The 23,423-nt window shown below is 47.8% G+C and overlaps 1 protein-coding gene across 3 annotated transcripts in view; it reads left to right on the top strand.

Annotated features, from left to right (window-relative positions):
• Window positions 1-29: 29 nt before the first annotated feature.
• Window positions 30-23,423, top strand: part of CMTM7 (CKLF like MARVEL transmembrane domain containing 7) — a 52,412-nt gene continuing 29,018 nt past the window's right edge. Inside the window, exons 1-2 of one of the 3 annotated variants that reach the window (XM_034993212.1) lie at window positions 30-228; window positions 476-1,645. In XM_034993212.1, coding sequence (XP_034849103.1) covers window positions 73-228; window positions 476-904 — 585 coding nt within the window. In that variant the 5' untranslated portion in view covers window positions 30-72 and the 3' untranslated portion in view covers window positions 905-1,645. Of the gene's footprint in view, window positions 229-475; window positions 1,646-23,423 lie in introns of those variants that run through there. The other 2 variants (XM_034993204.1, XM_034993222.1) reach the window with 2 other exon arrangements.

The raw sequence follows: 23,423 nt of genomic DNA, 5'->3' as shown, positions 1-23,423 counted from the left end.
GCCCCGCCCCGCCCGGCTTATCTGGCCGGTCGGCCGCGGCCGGGCAGGCGGCGGACGGGCAGGGGCCGCGCGATGTCGCACGGAGCCGGGCTCGTCCGCACCACGTGCAGCAGCGGCGGCGGCGGACCGGGGGCCGGCGCGGGGCAGCCGGGCGCGAGGCCCTCGGAGGGGCTGCTGGACCCCGTCTACCCCCGCACGTACTCGGCCCTGCTGAAAGTGGCGCAGATGGTAAGAGAGGCCCGGGGCGCGGGGCCGGGGTCCCGCGGAGAGGCCCGGCGGGCAGGGGAGCCGGGAGGTGGCGCGCGGCGGCTGGAGCCGGGCCGAGCCCGCCGGAGCATCGCGCCGCGGGCGGGGCGGGGCGGGAGGGCTGCGCCGCCAGTCGGGTCCGCGGGGGGCTTTCCTTCGGGAAGTTGGGTGCGCCGGTGCCGCGCCCTGGAACTCAGCCCCGACGCCGCCCTTGCTCCCGCGGACGCAGGTCTCCAGGGCCCCAGGTTTTTCCCAGCCACCCCTCTGCGGGCCCGGCCCGCTTTCCGACAGAAGCCACCGGCAAAAGTGGGTTTCCTCTTCCTTCCTCTTCTCCGGGCCGCGCCGCTTCGAACCCGAGCCGGGGGTGGAAGAGTCGCCCCGGCGGCGCGCTGAGGCGGCGGAACCCGGCCTTCTCCCCCTCGAGGCCGCCTCTCTCCTCCCAACCCAGAGAGCAGGGCTGCCCTGCTCTGGGCGCAGTTTCGCAGAGGGGAAGTCCGAAGTTCTCAGTTCCCTGTTGGGGAAAAGGGATGGGGACCCTGGGGGGCAGCTGTCCTGGACACCTGCCCTCTCAAGTGCAAGGGAGGGTCCAGGTCCCAGGGGGCCGCTGGAACGCCGGGGATCGATGCGGAAGGTCCGTTTTGAGGAGACTGTGCCCTAGTCCCCCTGCTAACGGTTTGGAGTATCCAACCCTGTATTTACTGTTTTTGCCTATGTGTACATACCTATGATGAAGTTTAATTTATCGATTAGGCGTAAGAGGAGATTAACAACGACTAATAATAAAATAGAACAGTTATAACTATATACTGTAATAAAAGTATGTAAATGTGGTCTCTTTCTCAAAATGCCTTATTGTACTGAACTCACCCTTCTTGTGATGATGTGAGGTGATAAAATGCCTGACCGATGAGATAAAGGGAGGTGAATGATGTGGGCATTGTGACCTAGCTTTAGGCTGCTATTGATCTTATGACTACTCGGCAGAACACAGGGTCATCCGCTTCTGCCCTGTGGTTGACTGTGGGTAACTTGGCACAAGTGTGGACGGGCGGGGGGTGGGGGATACTACAGTACTCATTTGGGGGAGCCAGAGTCAGCTGAGGGGGGGGGTCACCTGAGGAGCCAGGCAGGCTGAAAGTCTGAGCCCTGAGTATGACCAGTGTGGTGCAGGAGCCTTCCACCAAGGCTGATGTTGTCTGGCCCGTTCTCATGGTCCCCACTCTTTTCTTTCTTCCCAGTTTTTTCTTCTTTAAACAAATTTTCATCTTAAACACCTTTCCCATTCGTTTGATGTGTTTTGTGACACTAGGTTGGGCTGTTTGTGACTCCACTCATTGTAATGTTTGCAGCAAAAATAGCGGCGGCGGGGGAGTGGTAGTTTTGAAGAGGGGTGTGGAGGAAGGAATGTGGCATAGGAACAAGGTTACACATCCGGACGCTAAGGTGGGCCAGTCCCAGGGTACTGGACACAGTGAGAGCTGCCGGTGAATCCATAGCACTGTTGTTCTGGTGTGTGTAGAGGGGGCTGTCATTTCCTGCTTAGGCCAGATCTGAAGGGAGGGGGGGGCTGAGTTCTCTTTTCTCTAAGAAGGGTGTCTGGATGGACCAAAAATTAGGAAGTGTTAGCGACTACCAACAACAACAAATTGTGCTGAGGAGTGTTGGTTTTGAGTAAGGCATTTTTTGGCTCGCGGTAAGACTGCTAATCAGCCAAATAGAGGGGACCAGCCCACCTCTTTGTCCTTAAAAGGTGGGCGGGGGTGAGACAGACCCTAATGGAGCACTGGAAGACATATGTTGAATCAAATAATGAGTTTGGTGGACAAAAATTGGGATCAGAAGCCTTCATCTGGTCCATGAGTTTGATGGACAAAGGTAATGGGGTCGAGAAGGCTCCATGTTGGTCCATGAGTTCGGTGGATAAGGTTCGTAGAGAAGAGCAAGCTCCATTTCACTGAAAGCTCCTCAGCTAGCCTCTTGCCTGTGGCCCTTAAGCCTGGTTGCAGGTGACAGTCACAGGGCTTGTTGTTCCATAGCAGGGAACAAAGACCTAGAGAACGGCTTCTCTGTTGTGCCTCTCTTAAAGCCATCCTCACGGGATTCTCACGCCTTCTTCCTTCCTTGGGGAGGCCCCTGTGATTGCAGGCTCTTTGGAGCAGACCCCTTGGAAGTGAACTTGCCCTTGCAGTGTGGTCATATTGAGAGACTCTTTAGGGTTGTCCACCTGGGCCTCTTGTCTAACTCTTTCCCATTCTCCTCTCCCTCTTTTCTGGGGCCTGCATGGACATTTGATATTCTTTCATCTCCTTTCCCAGAAACATGTGCATAGCCAGGAGTTAACAACATTGGGGCAGGGCAGATGCCGCTGAAGTGGTGCCACGGGTGAGCACTCTATCCACGGGGCTCTGATTTTGACCACTGGTGTCTCATCTGCATCCTGGATAGGCTGACCTGTATGTCCTAGACTTCCCATAAAGTGTTGTCCTCGGTCTAATCGACAGACCTGTCAACCTGTTACCTTAAGAAATAATTGAAAAGGCTGTTCCCTTTGAGAACAACTTCCTTTCTTTGCTTTGAGTCTCTCCTGGGTCCACCACCACCAGAAAATGAGGAGAGATAATGGAAGGAAAGTGAGTTTCTCAGTGAATGTTGGTACTTGTGTCTTTAATGAATTTTTATAATCTTGTGGCCCCAATAGTTTAGTTTTCTTGGGTCTTCCTCTTTAGACTAGAGACTGTCACAGTTTTTGGCCCTATAGGAGGGGGTTTCTTTGTTGTTGTTAATAGGTCTATTTTTTGAACCTTACCATTGTTCTCTGTAAGGCACTAGGGACAGACGCCTGGCTGGCTGAGTTGGTTAAGCGTCTGCCTTTGGCTCAGGTCATGATCCCAGAGTCCCGGGATCGAGCCCTGATGCGGGCCCCTTGCTTGGCAGGGAGCCTGCTTCTCCCTCTGTCCGCTGTTCCCTCTGCTTGTGCACTCCCTGCCCCCCCCCCCCGACAAATAAATAAATAAAATCTTTAAAAAAAATAAATGATGGACTAGGAATTCCATGCTATATATCACGTAAGTATCATTAACTGTTTTTAAGGATCATGTGAAGGAACATGTTTTGACAAGAAGAAACTGACTGAGAGGTTGAACTAGTAATGTCCCACAGCTGTGAGCAGCAGAGCTGGGGCCGACCCAGGCCTGACGGGCCTCGTGTGCCCGAAGACCCTGCAGAGTTGTTGCTTGTTAATAGATCTAGGGAAATCAGTGCCCACCGAGGTACCTCTTCACACCCAGTCGGATGGCAACAGTAGGAAAGACATGATATCAGGACAGAACAATATGAAGGACGTGAAGAAATCAGAGCCCTCATACGTTGCCAGTTGGCCAGTGGGGGTGTAAAAGGCAAATAGTCTGGCAGTTCCTCAAACAAACATGGAGTTGCTGTATGATCCAACAATTCTGCTCCTAGGTAGATACTGAAGAGAAGTGCAAACACTTCTCTTAAGTATATTGTGTGAAAACACACAAACACACAAAAACTTGTACACAGAAGTTCGTAGCAGCATTATTCATGAGAGCCAAAACGTGGAAACAACCCAAATGTCCTGATGAGGACTGGACTGATGAATGGATAAATAAAATGTGGTGTATTCATGGGATGGAATATTAGCAGAAAAAAGTATAAAGTACTGACACAGCCTGCAACATGGATGATCCTCGAATACATGCTGAGTGGAAGAAGCCAGAAACAAAAGACTACATATTCTTTTTTTTTTTTTAAGATTTTTGTTTATTTATTTGATAGAGAGAGAGCACAAGCAGGGGGAGCAGCAGGCAGAGGGAGAGGGAGAAGCAGACTCCCCACTGAGCAGGGAGCTCGATGCGGGGCTCGATCCCAGGACCCTGGGATCATGACTTAAGCCGAAGGCAGACGCTTAACGACTGAGCCACCCAGACGCCCCAAGAGACTACATGTTCTATGATTCCACTTAACATGGGATGTCCAGAACAGGCAAATTTCTAGAGACAGAAAGTTGATTAGTGGTTGCTCAGGGCTGGGGAGTTTGGGAGCAGTGGGGAGTGGCTGGTAAGATGTAGGTGGTTTCTTTTTGGATGATAAAAATGTTCTAAAATGGATTGTGGTGTTGGTTGCCCAACCCTGTGAATATACTAAAAACCACTGGATTGTATACTTTAAATGTGTGAATTGTATCTCAGTAAAGCTGCTAAAAGGAAATCTAGGGAAGAGTTCAGAGGGGGGTACTCTGCATGACACCACTGGGTGTGGGAGGGCCACAACATAGGAAACTCCCTGGCCATCCCCCCATATCCACTACTAGAGGAAGGGATGTCCCCCTGCAGACCTCACAGAATCTGAGCCCGGGGGGGAGTGCCCTGAGGTCTGAAGGGGTCCAGATGGCCCTGTATGTGACCTCGCCAGCATTCCTCATCAGTTCAGCAGACATGAGTGCCACGTCCATCTTCATTTCTGCGGGAGCAGGGGGCTGTGACAGAGCCCTTGCCCTCAGGAAGTCTGTGGTTTCACTGAGGAGACAGACAAGTCCCAAAATTGGTCGGGGAGATAAAAAAAAGTCTGGTCACCTGCACTAGGAAGGAAGGAGAGAGGCTTGAAGGTGAAAGTCACATCTGAGTTGAACCTTGAGAGCTGAGTACAGGTTGTTGAGGTTGGGAGTGCACTCTTAGCTCTCAAAGGCCTTTGTTCAGTATGTTTAAGTTGGAGGTAAGGGATAGGTTGGGGGCTTTGGGGGGGAAGAGAATACAGCAGGGCGTGAGGCAGTACTTGGGGCAGTACTGACATCTAGAAAGAGGCGTCATCTCATTTCCTGGGTATCTGCTATGTTCTTATGTGAGGCGTGTGGAATACAGAGGTTAACAAGACAGACCCTTTCTGCGTGTGCAGAGAAACGGGGGCTGTGACATTTGCAGAACCATATGGAAGGAAAATCAGAGTGTAGTTTCCACAAGCCACAAAGATGGAAACTTAAACGTCCTCCCGAAGTTTCATTTATTTACTCAGCAAACATTTGAGCACCTGTTGTATGCTAGAATATGGTGGAAAGAAGAGTAAATAAGGCAGATCAGTCCCTGTGCTCCTTATACTCAAATAGGGAAAACAAACATTAATAAAATGATTATTAATCTGTAACTATAAACTGGGACAAAAACTCGGAAAAAGAGGTGTTCAGTGTCATAGAGAATTAACTAGAGAGTCTGGCCTGTCTGGAAGGTAAGGAAGGGCTTCTCTAAGGAAGGGATATTTGAAGGAAGAGGGAACAGCATTTCCAGAAGATGGAAAAGCATAGACAATGACTCAGAGTCTGGAAGGAGTATTGCTGTGGTTGGAGGGGAGGAGACGGGTGGGAGTGGTTTGGGTGAGACTGGAGAAATGTGCAAGGGCCAGACTCTCAAGGCCTGCCAGATCATCTGGAGGGTATGGTCCTTCATCTAAGAATATCAGGGAAGCGTCCTGTCACCATCAACCCACCATTGAAGTGGTGGTTTTCAAACCAGGGCTGTACCGCCCCCTAGAGGTTATTTTGGAATTTGTGGAAACTGTTTCGGTTGTCACAGGGATTAGGATTGTATTATATATACATTTTATTCATTTCAGGATAGTAATGAGGGCGTTGCCAATATTTAATATCCTAAAGATATGTTTTATCTGAAATAAGATTCAAGGAGCCTACGCAGGCTGGGTGGAAGCTGAGTGGGTGTGTGAGTCCGCGGAGAGTACACTCAGTTTTCTGGCATGAGAGAGCATTCTAAATACCCTCCAGCAGGCCAAGGCGATTATGAGCTGCACTCTGGAAATTCAGAGCCCAGTTCCCAAATAGAATTGGACTGTGGCAGGGAGCCCAGCCTCTGGTATAGCTGTGAAGAGACTTATGCGTGGAGAATGACCCAGCATAACCCAGAGCGGTCCACCCTCTTTGTTCTGCTTTGCATCTGGGTAGCAGGGGAGCACCAGTTTGGTTCCCAAATGCAATCTGTACACCCCTGTCCTCTTTCCTGGAAGCCAGAGGGTTAAAGGCAGCAAAGAACCTCACTGCCAAGATCCTTGTACTCCCGGCCCAATCCTGATCTAACAACAAGAAACTACTTTCAATCAATAGCCAAACAAATAAAAATAATAAAACACAACCAAGTTATGGGCTTTATTCCTGATGACAGAAGTAATGCTTGCTCATTGTAGAAATTTGGGGAAACACAAAAAAGAAAGTAGACTCTCCCACTCTGTTTCCCAAGATTAGTCTTTAAAATTTTATACCATTTCATAGTAGACATCTATAATTTGGGGGTGTTTTGTTTTGTTTTACATAGGAAATCAGCATGGGGGTGCCTGGGGGTCTCAGTGAGTTAAACATCTGCCTTCAGCTCGGGTCATGAGCTCAAGGTCCTGGGATCGAGTCCCGCATCGGGCTCCCTGCTCAGCAGGGAGCCTGCTTCTCCCTCTCCCTCTGCCTGCCGCTCCCCCTGCTTGTGCTCTCTGCTCTCTGTCAAATAAATAAATAAAATCTTAAAAAAAAAAAAGGAAAATTAGGATGATGTATACCTATTTTGTAAAATGCCTTTTTTTTTTTTTTTTTTTGCTTAATATGCGATGAATGTTTTCTTGTGTCACTTCATGTTTGTCTGCAATTTGGTTTTGAACAGCATCATTGTAGCCAGTCGTGGCTGTACCACGGTCTGTGGGACCAGCCCCCTCCCCCTTACTTTGGCTCGAGGGCTTCCAGTTCTGCCAACGTACAAACAAGGCCATGGTGAACTTCCTTGTGGAGAAGTCCTGGTGTAAATAAATTTTGCAGAGAGAGAAATGAAGTGCTTCGTGCCCTTCGGAGAATGGTGACATTAAGCAATGATGTAAATGTTTTAATATCTAGAAATTAATGGGTGTCCCTTTATCATCCAGGATGATATTCAAGGAGACAAGTATGATGGTGATAATATTTTAAGTTGTAATAGTATTTTTGGTGTCTGATGGTTTGGGAAAGGAACAGTGCCATCGAGGGGCTAGAAGGTTCTGTAGTGCTTTTAAATGCACTTGCATTTAAGTAATGGCAAGAGCATCTGCATAAATTTGAGGAATGATAGTACCACAGCTTATTTATTCAGGCTGCAGAACATGTGCATTTCTTAACTACTGGCAAGAATTCCCCTCCAGGGCACCCCCACAAACCACCTGCCCCTAGATTGGAAACCAGTGGCCAGAGGAGAGGGTGCTGATGGGGGCCAGGGGGGAGCACAAGTGGGTGCGTGTGTGGTCCCCTGTGAGTCGGAAGAGAGTCCCCGGGTTTTCGGGCATTACAGCGGGTATTAAAGACCCTCCAGGGCAATCCTGGGCCTCACTTGGGGGACTCCCTGTGGGGGTCAGGGTGTGGAGGCAAATTCTGGGGTCAGGGAAGCGCTCCTCTGTGCTCCCTTCCTCCCAGGCCCTCGCCCTCCCACCGTGCTCCCAGCACTTCCTGCCCAGCGCCACTGGACCTCCATCTGTTTCCTCCTCCTGCCATCTGCCCCGGCGTGCTGCCCATGGAAGCCTCCCTCTGACCCGCCGCCTGCCACAGGCACGCCACTCTGTCACCGTTTGGCTCGGTGGCTCCCTCACCCGCCGCTCACTCTCCTGGCATTCCTCACGGGGGCCTTTGGCGCAGAGCCCGGTACTGGCTGTGGGGGTGGGGGGAGGACAGGAGGACGGGGGGTGGGGGGTGGGGGGGGAACCTCTCCCCACCCCATCCCAGCTCCCAGGTGGCAATCGGGAACAGAGAAGCTGCTCCGCCTCCTGCAGAAGAAGCAGTTCACCTGGTCTGTGTTTTACTCAGCAATGATCGGGACCTGGCCCTTCCTTTTCCCCGGGGCAGCCACGCTCTTTTCCTCCGTCCTTCCTTCCTTCCGATAGCTAAAAGGATAGGTGGCTTGACAGAGAAGGCGAAATTGTCTGTAAAGCGGTTTCCATGTGTTACCCATGGAAAGGATCGCCGTGGAACTTAGGAGAGGTATCATCCTGAGTTTTAAAGATGGAGAAAACGCAGTTCCTTCAGAAGGGGATGGGAAGGCGGAAACAGAGGAGAAATGAATTAAATGCTTCCCAGTACAGAGTAAGTTGGAACCTTCTGGAAAGCATGGAGAATTACTAACTACCCTGTGACCGCAATGTAGTTTTACTCACTCTTCCTCATAGGTTTTCTTTATTCCCCTAAGAAGGCGACCTCAATGCTAGTGATTGTGAAGTCTTTTTTTTAACTTTTCCTCTCAAGTGATAAAAGTGGTACTTTAATAATAATAATAGTGTTGATCACTATTCACGTAGCAGCCTCTGGGCTAGGTGTTTTACATGTGTTACCTCGTTTAATCCCCATGATGAGTAGGTCCTATTGTCATCGGCATTTTACAGATGAGGAAACGGAGGCAGGGAGGTTCGGTAACTTGCCCAAAGTCACAGCCATGAAGAGTGAAGCTGGGTTTTGAACCAGCCAGTTCGCGTCCAGATCTTGAGCTCATAAAAGGACGATTTGGGGTCATTTCATTCTCGTTATCAATACACCATGAGTATTGTCCCGTGTCCTTAAACCTCGTTTGAAAACGACGTGAGGCGTGCACGCGAGGCCGTTGTTCGGCTGTACCATGACTGGTCGCGTTGGCTCCGCGTTGGTGGGCAGGCTGTGGCAGATCTGAAAGGAGGTGCTATGAGACGCGACAGCAGGTGCTACTGGTAATTTCACCCTTTGCCAGAGAAGAAATCAGCCAGGGTAGGGAAAACCCCTCACTGGGGTATTGAACAGTATGTGTGTAGTATTTTAGCGTATTTGCATGTCACCCGCAGGGCTGCTGGCAGGCTTAAGAGAAAACCATCACTCTTATTCTCGTTTGTAAGTCACAGGCTCCTCCCAGAAGGGTTGGGAACAGAGAGGGGGACTAAGGTGTGAGTATCTGATGTACCATGTCAGCCAGTTGTACATGCAGTGTCCCTTTGTTTAACCCTTTCAGTGACTCTATATTATTTATCTTCCCCTTCTTTTGGTTTGAATGGAGGCTGAGAGGTTTTGTAACTTGCCCAAGGTTCAAAATATTCATTAAATTCTGGAGCCAGCATTTGAACCCAGGTGTGGGCAAGGCCTAGCCTTTTGCCCCCATGGTGTGCCATCTCTCCATGCAGGGTGAGCAGGCTCCCAGGCTAGCCCACTGTGGCAGACACCCCCCAGGGTGACCCCCAGTGAGTCACAAGCTTGTGTAATTCCATCCTCTTGAGTGTGGGTGGGGCCTGGGACTTGCTTCTAACCGACAGAATACAGCAAAGGTGATGGGATGTCATTTCCGTGGTGATACCATGTCATATGCCAAGGTGAATGGATGTTGCAGATGTAATTACGGCCCCAGATCAGTTGGTTCTGAGTTAATCAAAAGGAGATCATCTCCAAGTGAGGCTGACTTAATCATGTGAAAGTCCTTAAAAGAGGTACTAGGTCCTTCCCAAAGAGGGAGATTCTCCTGCTGGCCCTGAGAAATCAACTGCTTTGGGAGTGGGGCAAGGGCCTGGCAGAGACCCACATGGCAAGCACCTATGGGTTGTGTCTAGAAGCTGAGAGCAGCCCTCAGCTGACGGCCAGAAAAACAGAGACCTCCGTCCTAGAGCTGCAAGGAACTAAAGTCTGCCAACAACCATGAGACCTTGGAAGAGGACCCCAAGCCTCAGATAAAACCCCAGGCTGGCCAACATCTTGTCTGCAGCCTTGCGAGACTCAGAGCAGAGGACTCCCACCTGGGGCTCCTGACCAATGGAAGCTGCGACGGGATAAATAAATGTTGTTTTAAGCTACTTAGTTTGTGGTCATTTGTTAGACAGCCGTAGATAACTCCTGCACCCACAGAAGCCGCTCTTGCGGCTGCTCCTTGGCAATGGAAGATGGGACAACAGCAGTACCATCCTTACAATAATAATAACCATATGATTTTTCTATGGGCGATGGTCATACGTCATTGAATTCCTGTGCAGTACATCTGCTGAGCTCTTGCTCTGGGCATTGTGCTGTCTGCTTGCTCTGCAAGAACTCACTTTGTCATTACAGCATTTCTGGGCGGTGTCAGTATTCCCATTTTACAGATGGGGAAACACGCAGGGCCTTCTCTGCAGCCTTTAGGCTTGTAAGAACTACCTCCATCTCCCAGTGTTGTTCTTCTCCTCCATGGGCCCTTCCGGAGCCATTCTAAAAAATAAAAGTCCTGATCCAAACAGAAAGTATGACTGTGTAATTGCTCAAATTATGTTTACTTTTTAAAAATAGGTAACGTGATCAGGGTGCTGGGGTGGCTCAGTTGGTTAAGTGTCCAACTCATGATTTTGGCTCAGGTCATGATCTCATGGGCTGTGGGATTGAGCCCTGCATCAGGGTCTGCGCTCAGCTGGGAGTCTGCTTGAGATTCTCTCTCTGCCTCTGCCCCTCCCCCCTTTTTCTCTCTCTCAAATAAATAATCTTTAAAAAAAACAGATAACATGATCAAGATTTTAAAAGTATAAAAAGTTCTCCAGTTTCCGCATTCCCTCCCTGGAGGCTACCGGTGATACCAGTTTCTTGTATATCCTTCAGGAATTATTTTGTGCTTCTGTGTATGTGTGTGTGTGTGTCCCTGCACGCATGCATGTGCGTGTGCGTCTCCTTTCTCACCCCTGATGGGAGCATGCTTATACTCACTGTTCTGTACTTTCATTACTTAACTTTCCATCTTGGAGATAATTCCACATCCATCCAGAAAGTGTTATTCTCTGTAACAGCTGCATTTCCTTCCAGAGAATGGATTTACCATTGAACTAGTCCCCACTGACAGCACTTAGGTTATTTCCCATCTTTCGTTCTCTCAGGGCTGTGGCAGATACCTTTCTACATAACATAGTTTTACATGTATACAGGAATATCAGAAGGAGAAGTCCCTAAAAATAGAATTCCTGGACCAAACGTTGCCCGCTCTTGGAAATATTTCATCTATCCTGAAACTAAGATTTGCAAACATCACCTTGTGATCTTCTCCAACAGGGCTTCAGGGGTCTTCCACATCCACTGACACTGAGAAAGACTTAGTGTTCAGTGTTCGGAGTTCCATGTAACATTGAGATATTAAGAACTGGGAAAGTTTAGGTGACAAGAAAACTTGTGTGACCAGCAGTTTTCTTAGAATTTCCCAACATCCATCACAGGGGGTGTTGAAGTCAGCTTCCCTAGTAGTAGAGCTAGAGATGGGGTTCTTGTGCATTTGGTCAGTTCTGAGTGAGGGACACAGGCAGGGGCAGGAGAAGGAGCTCGATAGAGATGGGTTTTAGAAGTCTAAGTCTCAACCTGATCTTTCAGGGATCTCTGGAAAGTGAGGTGCACCAGATTTTCCTGTTTTGAGGCAGTGGAGCTGGGCTTTTGTACCCTTCATTGACTACAGACCTGGGGGCGCGGGGAGAAGGAAACTCCCAGGAACCTCTGAGCCAGACAGCTGCAACTGTCCAAAGGGAAATCATTAGCGCAAGGTTGTACGTGGGCGGAGTTAGCAGCGCCCCCTGCAGTACCTGGGAAGTGGTGCATGGGCCTGGTTCAAGGGAGCGCCATTGAGAAGCGCACCAATGGACTGCCTGCTTGTGTTCCTTCGGAGCCGTCTTTCTGATCTCTGCTGAGGCTCTAAGCTGATGCAGTCTGGGGACTTAACAAACCTGACTGCAGACTGCTTCCACCCGCAAAACTGGTTTATCAGTATTCTTGCCCCGTCACCCTCTGGATCTGCAATGCCAGGCTGCTCAGCCTTCCAGACCACCCAGGACTTTTGATGTTGCTTTTTTTTTTTTTTTTTTTTGACAGAGAGACACAGCGAGAGAGGGAACACAAGCAGAGGGAGTGGGAGAGGGAGAAGCAGGCTTCCCGTGGAGCAGGGAGCCCGATGCGGGGCTCGATCCCAGGACCCTGGGATCATGACCTGAGCCGAAGGCAGACGCTTAACGACTGAGCCACCCAGGCGCCCCGATGTTGCTTTTTGAGGTCCACTTAACCAGTCCTGTTATTTTTTTTTTCATTTCCTATTTGAAACAAGAAGAGAGGAAAACAAATCAATGTGTACTGAATGAAAAGTAAGCTCAATAGGGAGCGACATTATTTCTGTACCCTTTTACAAGAGAATTACAAGCAATGTCATGGTAGTATAGATAACTTGACCCTATCTGTTTTAACTCCTTGGAAAAACTTAAGAACAGAACCACAGGAAATTCTCCTGGAGAAAAGCAGTTTGATTTCAGAGATGGGGCCTCACTGACACGTACTGTTGTAAGTTTCATGTGGAAAAGGTAAGAGAGGCACCACTAACCCTTGTATTGAGGTGACACTGGGTTTACGAGGGTTCCGTAAATATCACCGTTACTGAGCAGTGCGTCCTGTTTATTGACCGCTGCCTAAGTCAGAGGAAAGAACTCTGCAGCATACTGTGCATCCCCTGGGTCTAATAGAGGTCTCCTTGCTGACCTACTCTTACCACTTATGGTGACATCAATCCCATATTTAGAGATGTGATTGCCACTTCAACATACAGTTGTGTTAGTGTGATTTAGGGACGAAAAATTGCTTTCCCAGTGTAGTGGATTGAATGACGGCCCCCAAAATATATGTCCGCATCCTTATCCCTGGAACCTGTGAACGTTACCTTATTTGGAACAAGGGGTTTTCAGATGTAATTAAGGGTCTTGAAATGATTATCTGAATTACCTGGGAGGTCCCTAAGTCCAATGACAAGTAAGTTTTTATAAGAGACACACAAAGAAGAAGGTGATGGTGACTGCTGGTTTGAAACCCTCTCCTAGCTTCCCAGGTGTAATCTGAAACCAGCCACCCCCATACTGGGCGGGCAGGGGGAGCAGAGGAAGGAGGCACATTTAATAAGCAAAGGGAACTTACATATGAGGCTTGTCCTGGGCGGCAGCAAGATGAGTGGATTCTGCACCTGCCCACCAAACCTTAAAAGTTTACATCGAGGCCTTAACCGGGTTCAGTCACATATACCGTCCAGATGTTCTCAACACCACATCACCATCTGAAGGCTGTGTCCTCGGAGCAGCCTCTGGGAGTGGGAAAGGTAAGTGGAACCCATGTTCCAAGGACAGGGAGGGGGCAAGGACCTCCGAGTGCCTGGGTCCCGCTCGCAGGTCAACTGGCGGTCACATCTATTTGATGACCTTCTCCAACGGTGATGTGAAGATGTGGTGGAGATTGCGGTTATGTGGCCATGAGCCCAAGAACACCAGGAAAGCCACCGGAGGCTGGAAGAAGCAATGAATGGATTCTCTCTAGAATCACCAGGGAAAACTCAGTCCTGCTGACCTTGGGTTAAGCCCAGTGATACTGATTTCCACTTCTGACTTATAGACTTGTGAAAGAATAAATTTCTGTTATTCTAAGCCACCAACTTTATAGTAACTTTTTACAACAACCACAGGAAACTAGTACAACCAGTTCCAGACTTTCCATTGTGATCAGATTCTAAAAATCCTCGGCATCGTAGACTGTAGACATTGAATATTTTCTCCTTGTAGAAGCATTGCTCGTTTCTAGAACAGTGTTTCAGAGAAGAGATGGCCATCCTATGACACTCTGGATGACAATTACATCTCAATCTTCTTTATTTTGGTACATCTTTTTCCTTAATAGCTTATTCAAAAAAAGAAGCGGTCCTTGAAATTCTGCTGAAAAAAGCAGAACCATAAAGATAGAGCAAACATGAAGAGAACATCGGACAGTCATTCTCAGATGGCAGAGTAGAGACAAAAGATGAAGAGTACCTTCCAAAGAAGAGCTGCTTCTGGCTTTCTGCAGGCATCGAGTGAAGTGTCCCCAATTCCCCCAAACCATTAGATTGCCAAATAAATTTTATAGCATTCCAGTAGATTTTTAAAGATAGGATATTGCAGCCCAAAAATATGTCTTAAGGAGGTCACGTTAGCTCTGCTTGTGAAATAGTTGCAATTTTTTAAAAAAGGTTTGTAGGGGCTCAGTCATTAAGCATCTGCCTTCGGCTCAGGTCGTGATCCCGGGGTTCCTGGGATCGACTCCCGCATTGGGCTCCTTGCTCAGCAGGGAGTCTGCTTCTCCCTCTCCCTCTGCCCCTCCCCTTGCTTGTGTTCCCTCTCTCCCTCTCAGATAAAATAAAAATTTTTTAAATCTATAAAAATAAAAAAAATGTTGGGAGAAGTGCCCAATGACTTAAGTCTCTAAATTATAAATACTTTTGTACTTTTTATTTATAAATAATTCCAGATTTACAGAAACTTTACAGGAACAGTACAGAGAATTCTCCATATACCTTTCCCCCCAGGTTCTCAACCGTTAACTGTTTAACACACTTGTCTAATCATTTTCCATACACACACACACACACACGTTATTTTTTCTTTCAATCAGTTGAGAGTAAGCTGCAGACATCATGCTCTTTTGTCCAGAAGTACTCTTTTATAAAAGTGTGCATTTCCTAAGTCCTACATAATTTCAGTACAGTTACCTAAACCAGGAAATTATTGACACCAGCCCTATTAGCTCCTCTACCAGCCTTATTCAGATTTCGCCAGTTGACCAATTAATGTCCCTTTTCTCCTCTAGGATCCCATCCTGGATCACGAGTTATATTCACTTGTCCTGTTTCCTCAATCTCCTTCAATCTGGAACAGTCCTTCTTGTCTTTCATGACCTTGACATTTCCGAAGAATCCAGGACAGAGCCACCCCATCATTGGATATTAAAGTTGGTTTGGAGGGCAGTATTTTGTAGCTACAGTTGATGCAAAAAGAAGAAGGGGAAGAAAACATGTTTGGATCATGGCACACATCTTATCTCGATTTTAGTGCTTTTGTTCTCACAACAGACCCTTTTGTAAACTTCCTATCTTAAGTTAATAGTTCACGTGGAGCTTAACTGCACGTCCTAGTCAAAAAAAGAACCAAAAACAAAAAAGAGACACTTAGCTCAAATGTCACATCCTTGGGACAATGGCTAAAATTAATTGAGGACTCATCACCTACCAATTCCTAGTCTATGAGTTTGACATGAATGTCCTCATTTAATCTTCCCGATAGCCCTATCATTTAGGTACTACTCTTTTTCATATTTCGTTGCAAGCATCTGAATTCACAGTAATTACGCAGTCAGTTAGCGGGGTACAGGGTTCAACGCAATGACAGGTATTTAGCTCACGCTCCCTCCTTCCCGGTGCGGGATGCTTCCTGATTGGTAGCTGTGTAGCCAGACATTTCCTGTCGTCTGTGTCGTCTGTGTCCACGTCGCTCTGTCACTAGTTCTCACCACTGGAGTCAGAGTAGAAGAGGTATTTGTCGCTTCCTGCCGGAGGCTCTTAAGGGGCAGGATTCTCTCCTCTTTCCTTTTCTGTTAGCTGTATGTGGAGGCTCCAAGGCCCTATTTTTCATCTTTTATAGATCAGGAAACAAATAAAGCCAGGGGTAGAGACTGTTTGCCTCCCCACTGGACAGCTCCCTGTCCTGCCCCTGAGGGGCCTTTTCCAAGGCCCTCGTAGGAAGTCATCCCCCTAACACCACCCTAACCCCATCACCCTGTCCTGTCGCCCGGTCCTGATTCCTTCCGAGCAGTTCTTTTTTTTTTTTTTAAGATTTTATTTATTTGACAGAGAGAGAAAAGCTGACTCCCCGCTGAGCAGGGAGCCCGATGCGGGGCTCAATCCCAGGACCCTGGGCTCATGACCTGAGTGAAGGCAGACACCCAACTGACTGAGCCACCCAGGCGCCCAGCTTTGTTTTTAATGAGTGAAAGTATATTTTCTTGCCAAAGCCCTGGTCATAGCACTCCTTTCAAAAAAGTCAGCCCGGATGAAATGCTTGAGACCTGGATCTTCCTTGGAAGATGTGGTAATGCTGCGTGGGGAGGTGCCTGTGGAGGGCTAGGGCGGGGGGGGGTGGGGCCCGGTGTGGAAAGGGCCCCTGTGCCAGGCCTGGAAGCACCATGGTGCCCGGGGCGCTAACTTCAGGCCAGGAAGGGCCGGGGGGTCTTCCTGCAGAGGGAGGAGAGGCCAAGGAAGATGCAGGTGGGATGCCAGCAAGGAGAGGTTAGGATCCTGGAGTGTCTGATAAAGTCAGAGTGGCCTTACTTTCTTATTTAGTTGCATTGACAGGTTTCCACTAACTCACCCAGTCAAAACAGCGGGGTCCTGCACCAAAGCAAACAGAGAAGCCGAGGGATGAGGGAAGTGTCTGTCAGTTTGTCAAGCTGTCAGGACAGGACTCCGAATTTAACACAACGCCGGGCAACACTGAATAGTGGCATTACTGTATTGGATTAAAGGCTAAAAGAATCAAAGGCCAGATGTGGCGAGCTCACTTTTGGATTTCTATTTCTGACTCAGATGCTAACCCTGGGGTGTGGCCCTTTGCCTGGCAGGGCGCTATTTCAAGGGACTTCATCAGATAATTAATGCCTATTCGCTCCGCCCTGGGCTGGGACTGAGGCTGAGGCTCCAGGGATGAACAAGGCACATCCGCCTCTCCCCTGGGGGCAGAAAATCCAGACCCTGAACAGTTGACATGTTTCATTACCTCTGAGGCACTGCTGTTTTAGGCACCGCTGTTTTAGGCACTGCTGAGAAAGAAAGAAAATGGCAATTCTATGACAAATCTCTTACTTAGAATTTTTATTTTATGCTCAATGGAAGTGTTCTTTCATTTTTATTATTTACTTACTTATGTGAGAGGAAGAGAGAGGGGAGGGGAGGGGCAGAAGGAGAGGGAGAGGGAGAATCTTAAGCAGGCTCCATGCCAGTGTGGAGTGCGACTTGGGAGTGGGGGGACCCTGAGATCATGACCTGAGCCGAAATCAAGAGTCAGACACTTTAACCAACTGAACCACCCAGGCACCCCTAGAAGAGTTCTTTTAGACTTGATTAAATTGAAATTTTATCTGCTTGTGAGTATATAAAAAGAAAAACTTGATGAAGGAAAATAAATTGCTTAAGATATTCCTACAACCTCTTTACCGTCAGAGCCCTCCTCTTCTAAATTCCTTTTTTCTTTTTAAGTATTGTTTTAATGTTTTATTTATTTATTCGTAAGAGTCAGAGAGAGAGAGACAGAGGCAGAGGGAGAAGCAGGCTTCCCGCCTAGCAGGGAGCCCGAAGCGGGACTTGATCCCAGGACCCTGGGATCATGACCTGAGCCGAAGGCAGACGCTTAAGCATCGGAGCCACCCGGGCACCCCCTTTTTAAGTATTTTTACACACCCTGTTGTTCTTTGTGCCATCGAGAGGTGTGAGCAATGGAGAAGAGTCCGTAAAAGAACTAAAAGCCATTGGTGCTGGGCTCATAGGCTGGTTTTTGACTCCCACTCTGGCAGTGATGCTAAACCTCCCTGACTCCCCATCCCGCCATCTCAGCCCCACAAACCTCTGGTTCTTGGGGCTTCAAAGAGTGCGCCACTCCTGTCTCTGGAATGTTCCTCCATGCCGCTGACACCCTTCCAAATATTGTGATGCAGGCACATTGGCAGATGGCAGACAGAGATAACTAGATACTGGTCTGGCCGACAGTATTTGTAAGTTACAGCCCCGAGTCGAGGGAAGTAAAAATGAGCAAGACTGAGCATCTTTGAGTCAGTGAAGTGTGGTTAGCGTAAGGGTGGTGAGCATCATGAAGCAGGAAGTACGGGCCACTGGGAGCACAGATAACAGGGGTCCTCTCTAGTCCATAGTCAGACTTTCCTGGGGAAGGAACCTCCCCTGAGGATGGGAAGGGACAAGGCGGGAGTGTCCTGGAGGAGGAAACAGCCTTTGCAAAGGCCCAGCATTGAGAGAAAAGGTAGAGGGTTTGAAATCATCTCGGTCAGTTCACAAAATGGGCTTTTTGGTTGTGGTAGAATATGGAATTGCTGCTAGCCACAGAAACTAAAAACAAAATTCACCCATGGCCCCACCATTCCACAAATTCCACAGATGATCTATTTTGGTCCTTGGCTGAGTGTGTACATGAAGTTTGCGGAGCTGTAATCCTACTGATTATAATCATGGATTCTGCTTCCTCTCTTTTTTTTAATTACAAAATTCAGTATTTAGTAACATGTCTCTGTTGCTCTAAAGTCTTCATAATTGTGCATAATATGTACAATCATCTAAACGGATGTTCTTTAATTTACTTAACCATTCACTTTTGAACATGTGGGTTGTTTTTGAGCTTTTAGCTGCCATAAATGATATTACATTGAACATTTGCAGAGGTTGGCAAACTATAGCCCCCCGTCCCAATCCGGCCTGCCACCTGTTTTTGTAAATAAAGTTTTATTGGAACACAGCCAAACTTGTTCACTGATGTATATTGCATACAGCTTCTTTTGCACCGTGATGGCAGAGCTGAGTAGTAACAGAGATTGTATGGCCCTCAAAGCCTAAAATACTGACTTACTGGTCCTTTACAAAAAAAATTTGTTAATCTCTCAGGGTGCCTGAGTGGCTCACTCTGTTGAGCATCCAACTTTTGATTTTGGCTCAGGTCACAATCTCAGGATCATGAGACTGAGCCCCATGACGGGCTCCGTGTTAAGCCTGGAGTCTGCTTAAGATTCTCTCCTTCCGGGCGCCTGGGTGGCTCAGTTGGTTAAGCGACTGCCTTCGGCTCAGGTCATGATCCTGGACTCCCTGGATCGAGTCCCGCATCGGGCTCCCTGCTCAGCAGGGAGTCTGCTTCTCCCTCTGACCCTCCCCCCTCTCATGTGCTCTCTCTCATTCTCTCTCTCTCAAATAAATAAATAAAATCTTTAAAAAAAAAAAAAGATTCTCTCCTTCTCGCTCTGCCCCTCCCCACTTGTGCTCTCTCTCTCTCTCAAAAAAAAAAAAAAAATTGTCAACCTCTGTTTTACAATGGGTACTAGAGCTTTCTTCTGGTTAGCATTCATTTTCTTAAGATAAATTCCGAGAGAGAGGATTATTCGCTCAGAGCATAGGTATGTTATTTTGTTGATTTCAAAATGATTTCTAATTTACAGCATGTATATGGTCCATAGAGATAGTGAAATGTCATGGGAACAAATGAATGAGCTAGTTCATTGACCATTATAAGTTATAATAACTAGAAGTTATTATTAAAACAACTTTGGTCAATTTTGTTTGTATTCAGAGTTTACTGGTTTACATCTTCATTATAACCTTCTTTTCATTCACAGCATTTCTCCCAGCTCTTAACTGTATTAGTTTAACACTAGCTTCTGTAACAAAAAGACCCTCAATTCCAGTGCTTTCACACAGTAGCCCTTGCTCTTCCTTATTCCCTGGCTAGGCACCACTTCTCACCTACAGCTCTGTACTTTGGAAGGAGTACAGATTTTGATATCACTTAGCCATCTCTGCTACAGTTGCTAGTTTTTAACATTTTAAATTATTTTAAAAATATATAATATACATATTATATATAATATATACTCAATATATAACATATATAATTATATATATTCACATAGTTCAGTTCAGAATTCACAAAGCCTAGGGGTGCCTGGGTGACTCAGTCCATTAAGCATCTGATTCTTGATTTCAGCTCAGGTCCTGATCTCAGAGTCATGAGATCCAGCCCTGCATTGGGCTCCACACTGGGTACAGAGTCTGCTTGAGATTCTCTCTCCCTCAGCCCCTCCATCCCCCCGCTCAATGTGCTCTCTCTCTCTCTCAAGAAAAACAACAACAACAACAACAAAGAAACCCACAAAGTCTAAAAGGGTAAGTTGGGAAAAGTTTCTATACACCTCTGTTCTGTGGCCACCCTTCCCTGTGGCAACATTGTTTCTATAGTTTGCTTATACTCACTGTGGGTATCTTGCTTTTTAAAGTTTTTATTATGGGAAATTTTCAGCATAAGCATGCTGAGAATAGTATAATGACCCCACACCTACCCATCACGCAGCTAAAACAATTATCAATACATGGCCACTCTCGTTTCATCTATGTCTCTGATCTACCCCACAGATTATTTTAGAGCAAATCCTAGACTCCGTATTTCAGTACGCATTCTTTTTTAATAACAAACACTTATATTATATTACTATTGTCACAACTTAAAAAACTAACAGTAATTCTTTAACATCATCAAATATCCAGTCTGTTCAGGGGTCTTCAATTGTGTGTGTGTGTTTAAACAACTGGTTTGTTAAAATAAAGATCCAAACAAAAACCACACATTGTATTTCATTAAATGTCTCTCAAGTTTCTTTTATTTTTAAATGAAATTTTTTTTTGAGAGAGAGCTAGCATGCATGCGGGAGTGGGGGAGGCAGAGGGAGAGAGAGAATCTTAAGCAGGCCCCATGCCCAGCATGGAGCCCAACATAGGACTTGATCTCAAGACCCTGAGATCATGACCTGAGCCAAAATCAAGAGTCAGACGCTTAACTGACTGAGCCACCCAGGTGCCCCTCTCAAGTTTCTCTATTAATCGGTGCATTCCTCCCCCTCCTTCTTTTTCATGTTTGGTTTTTCGTCTTTGGTCTGTTAATATGACATATACGTTGATTTTCAAATGTTGAACCAGCCATGCCTTCCTGGAATAAAGTTTAGTCACTTGTTGTGCATTTATATTTTTTTTATATATTGTTGGATTTGATATGCTAATATTTTGTTGAGGGATTTTGCTAGCCTAGAAAAAGTTTATCCATAAGCTTACTAATGATTCCACCCACTTTCAGTCTGTCCCTTCAAGACATTTACATACTAAGAGTCTGATGTGGGTTACTCAGAATCCTTGTCTCTCTTTCCTCTTCCTTCGACTGCTGTTCTTTTTGGCTTTACCTATTTCTCACTTCTGCCCACATGTTAAAAAAACAAAACAAACATGAGATTCTGAGCTCAGTTCAGAAACAGGATTTAGGAAGAAGCATTTGAGCCCAGTCGCTGGATTCAAGTTGAGGGGCCTCCCCTTACTGAGGTGTTAAATGCCCTGTTGCCCGACTGCCTTTGGAAAGCTGTGTGTTTGTGTTGGATTAATCCGAGTGGGCCCTTCCCCATCGGCAGGTGTGGGGGGGCGGGGCTTTGTTTAGGCCACACCCTCTCTGCTTTCTTCAAAGGCATCCGGGGACCCAGACAGAAGCAGGGCTGCTTCCTGGGGACTGAAAGGCCCTCTTTGTCTTGTCACCAGGAGGCTTTTGTGGAGGCAAGGAGGACTCACAGTGACCCTGCAGGGCGGGTTAGGGGAAATGCAGGGACTGGCTGGGTGCCAGCCTTCCTAGGTTATTTTTAATGAGTGAAGGCCAAGCGGGTGGAGAACTTTCTGAAGGGAGGTCTTTGTTTTCACCTGGCCACAAAGATGACTCAGGAGTGAGAGAGCAGAGGAGAATGCAGACATCGGAGAAGGGCCTACTTGACACCTGCCTTCTGAAATGACTTCGTTGAACCTGGCCATGCAGGTCACAGTAGTCGTGGCTTTGATCCGGGGACAGGGTAGCTGGAGGAGGGAGGCAGAAAGAGCGAGGTGTCCACACGCCCCCTGCTCTGGCCTGGTGGAAGGAGGTGGTTCCCCATGGGCAGGCTTTGTGCTCTCTAGAAGCTCAGGCAGCCAGAGGGCAGGCGGGAGGGGGCCCCTGGGGGGGGGGGGGGTCGCTCTCCAGAACGGGGTCAGAGAGCAGCAGAGGGGACAGCTAATGGCCTGCAGAAACGGTGAGGCCTGGCAGATTTTTCTTTAATCTGTGGTTTCGTGTGTGGAAGTGTTTGGACAGATGAAATTGCCGGCTCATTTTGAGCATTTTGTCAGCACTCTGAGGAATCTGAGGCAGCTACCTCCCTACTGAGCTAGCAAGGGGAGTTTCCTGTTGGAGCTCACCAGCTGCCTGGATCTGGTGGTTGGAGGGGGGTCTGCTCCCCGCATCGTCATGCAGGCTGGGTCCTCGCGGGCCACCTGCTGACCTCCTCTCCCACCTGTCCCCTCTGGCTGGTGCCCTGAGTCTAGTCCTCATTGTCTTGCTGGAACTGACACAACCTCCTCCTGACTGACCAGAGTCTCTTCTCCCCCATCTCCAGTCCACCTGTTCCTGGATTCTGTGTCCAGAGATACAGTTCTGCCTGTGGCTCTTCTCTGCTCAGTAACCTTCACTGGCTCCCCATTGCCCATCAATAATGTCTACTTTCTCAGCCTGGAATCTGATGCCCACCCTCCCTGCCAGCTTCGTTCCCATCATGCCCCTTTACCCACAGGTGGGGTTTGCTACAGATGGACGCCTCACCTAGTCCCAAATATGCCCTATCCTTTTGCACCCCTAGGCCTTCCTTTGTAATGCTCCCTCTTCTGGAAGGCCCCATGTTCCCTTCCCTGTATGTTCAAATCCTACCTCCTACAGAGTCCTTACAAGGGCCACGTCCGCTTCTCGCAGAGGACATGCCTGACCTTCTCCCTTTTCCAAGACCCTTCCTCACAAATTGCACCTCCTGGACTGCATTTGTCCTGTTTTCTTTTAAGGTACTTGTATCTGGGTCTGAAGCTCCTTACCCTTTAGGACAAGGCCTGTGTCTAAGCTGTCCTTACACTGTGCACATCTCCGAGGGCCAACACGCTGTATTTAGGTGAATCACTGTTTAAGACCTGGTCTGTGCTAAGAGCTTCTCAAACATCCCATTTACTCTTCCCAACAAACCCCTGAAAGGACTTTTAATACCGAATCTTTGTTGAGTGTTTCCTAGAGATGTTCCAGGCTATTCTAAATGTTTTGCCCAAATCGGCTCATTTAATCCTTATATCAACTCAGTATGGTAGGTTTTATTATCCCCCCTTTTAAAGATGAGGAAACTGAGTCCCAGAGTGGTTGACTGGCCCACTAATACTTGTGTTTGCTGAGTGACTGTTGGACCTGTAGAGGTTGCCAGCCATGCTTTAGTACCCCCACTCAGCTGTACTTACTCTCATTGGGCACCAGCCTTTGGCCAACACTCAAGACTCCCTTCTCTCCTCCTCCCCTATGATGATCAGATGTCCTTAACAACTGTGGTTTTCCATCAGTGACACAAGCTTACAATCCCTTAATGGTTCTTGTATACTTGCCTTGTCATTTTTTATCCCAGACTAATTTCTTCTTCCCCAGGCTGGCACTTTTTTGGCATTAAGCTGCCTGGGTTTTTAATCAAGGCCTCCCACGCCCACATTCTCAGATTCAACAGGCACTCACTTCTGGCACCT

The sequence above is a fragment of the Mirounga leonina genome, unplaced genomic scaffold (genome assembly GCF_011800145.1).
Source record: "Mirounga leonina isolate KUSES-001 unplaced genomic scaffold, KU_Mleo_1.0 Mir_115, whole genome shotgun sequence".
NCBI classification, from domain to species: domain Eukaryota; kingdom Metazoa; phylum Chordata; class Mammalia; order Carnivora; family Phocidae; genus Mirounga; species Mirounga leonina.
The sequence above is the reverse complement of the archived record's forward strand: the minus strand, read 5'-3'. Positions and strand labels throughout refer to the sequence as shown.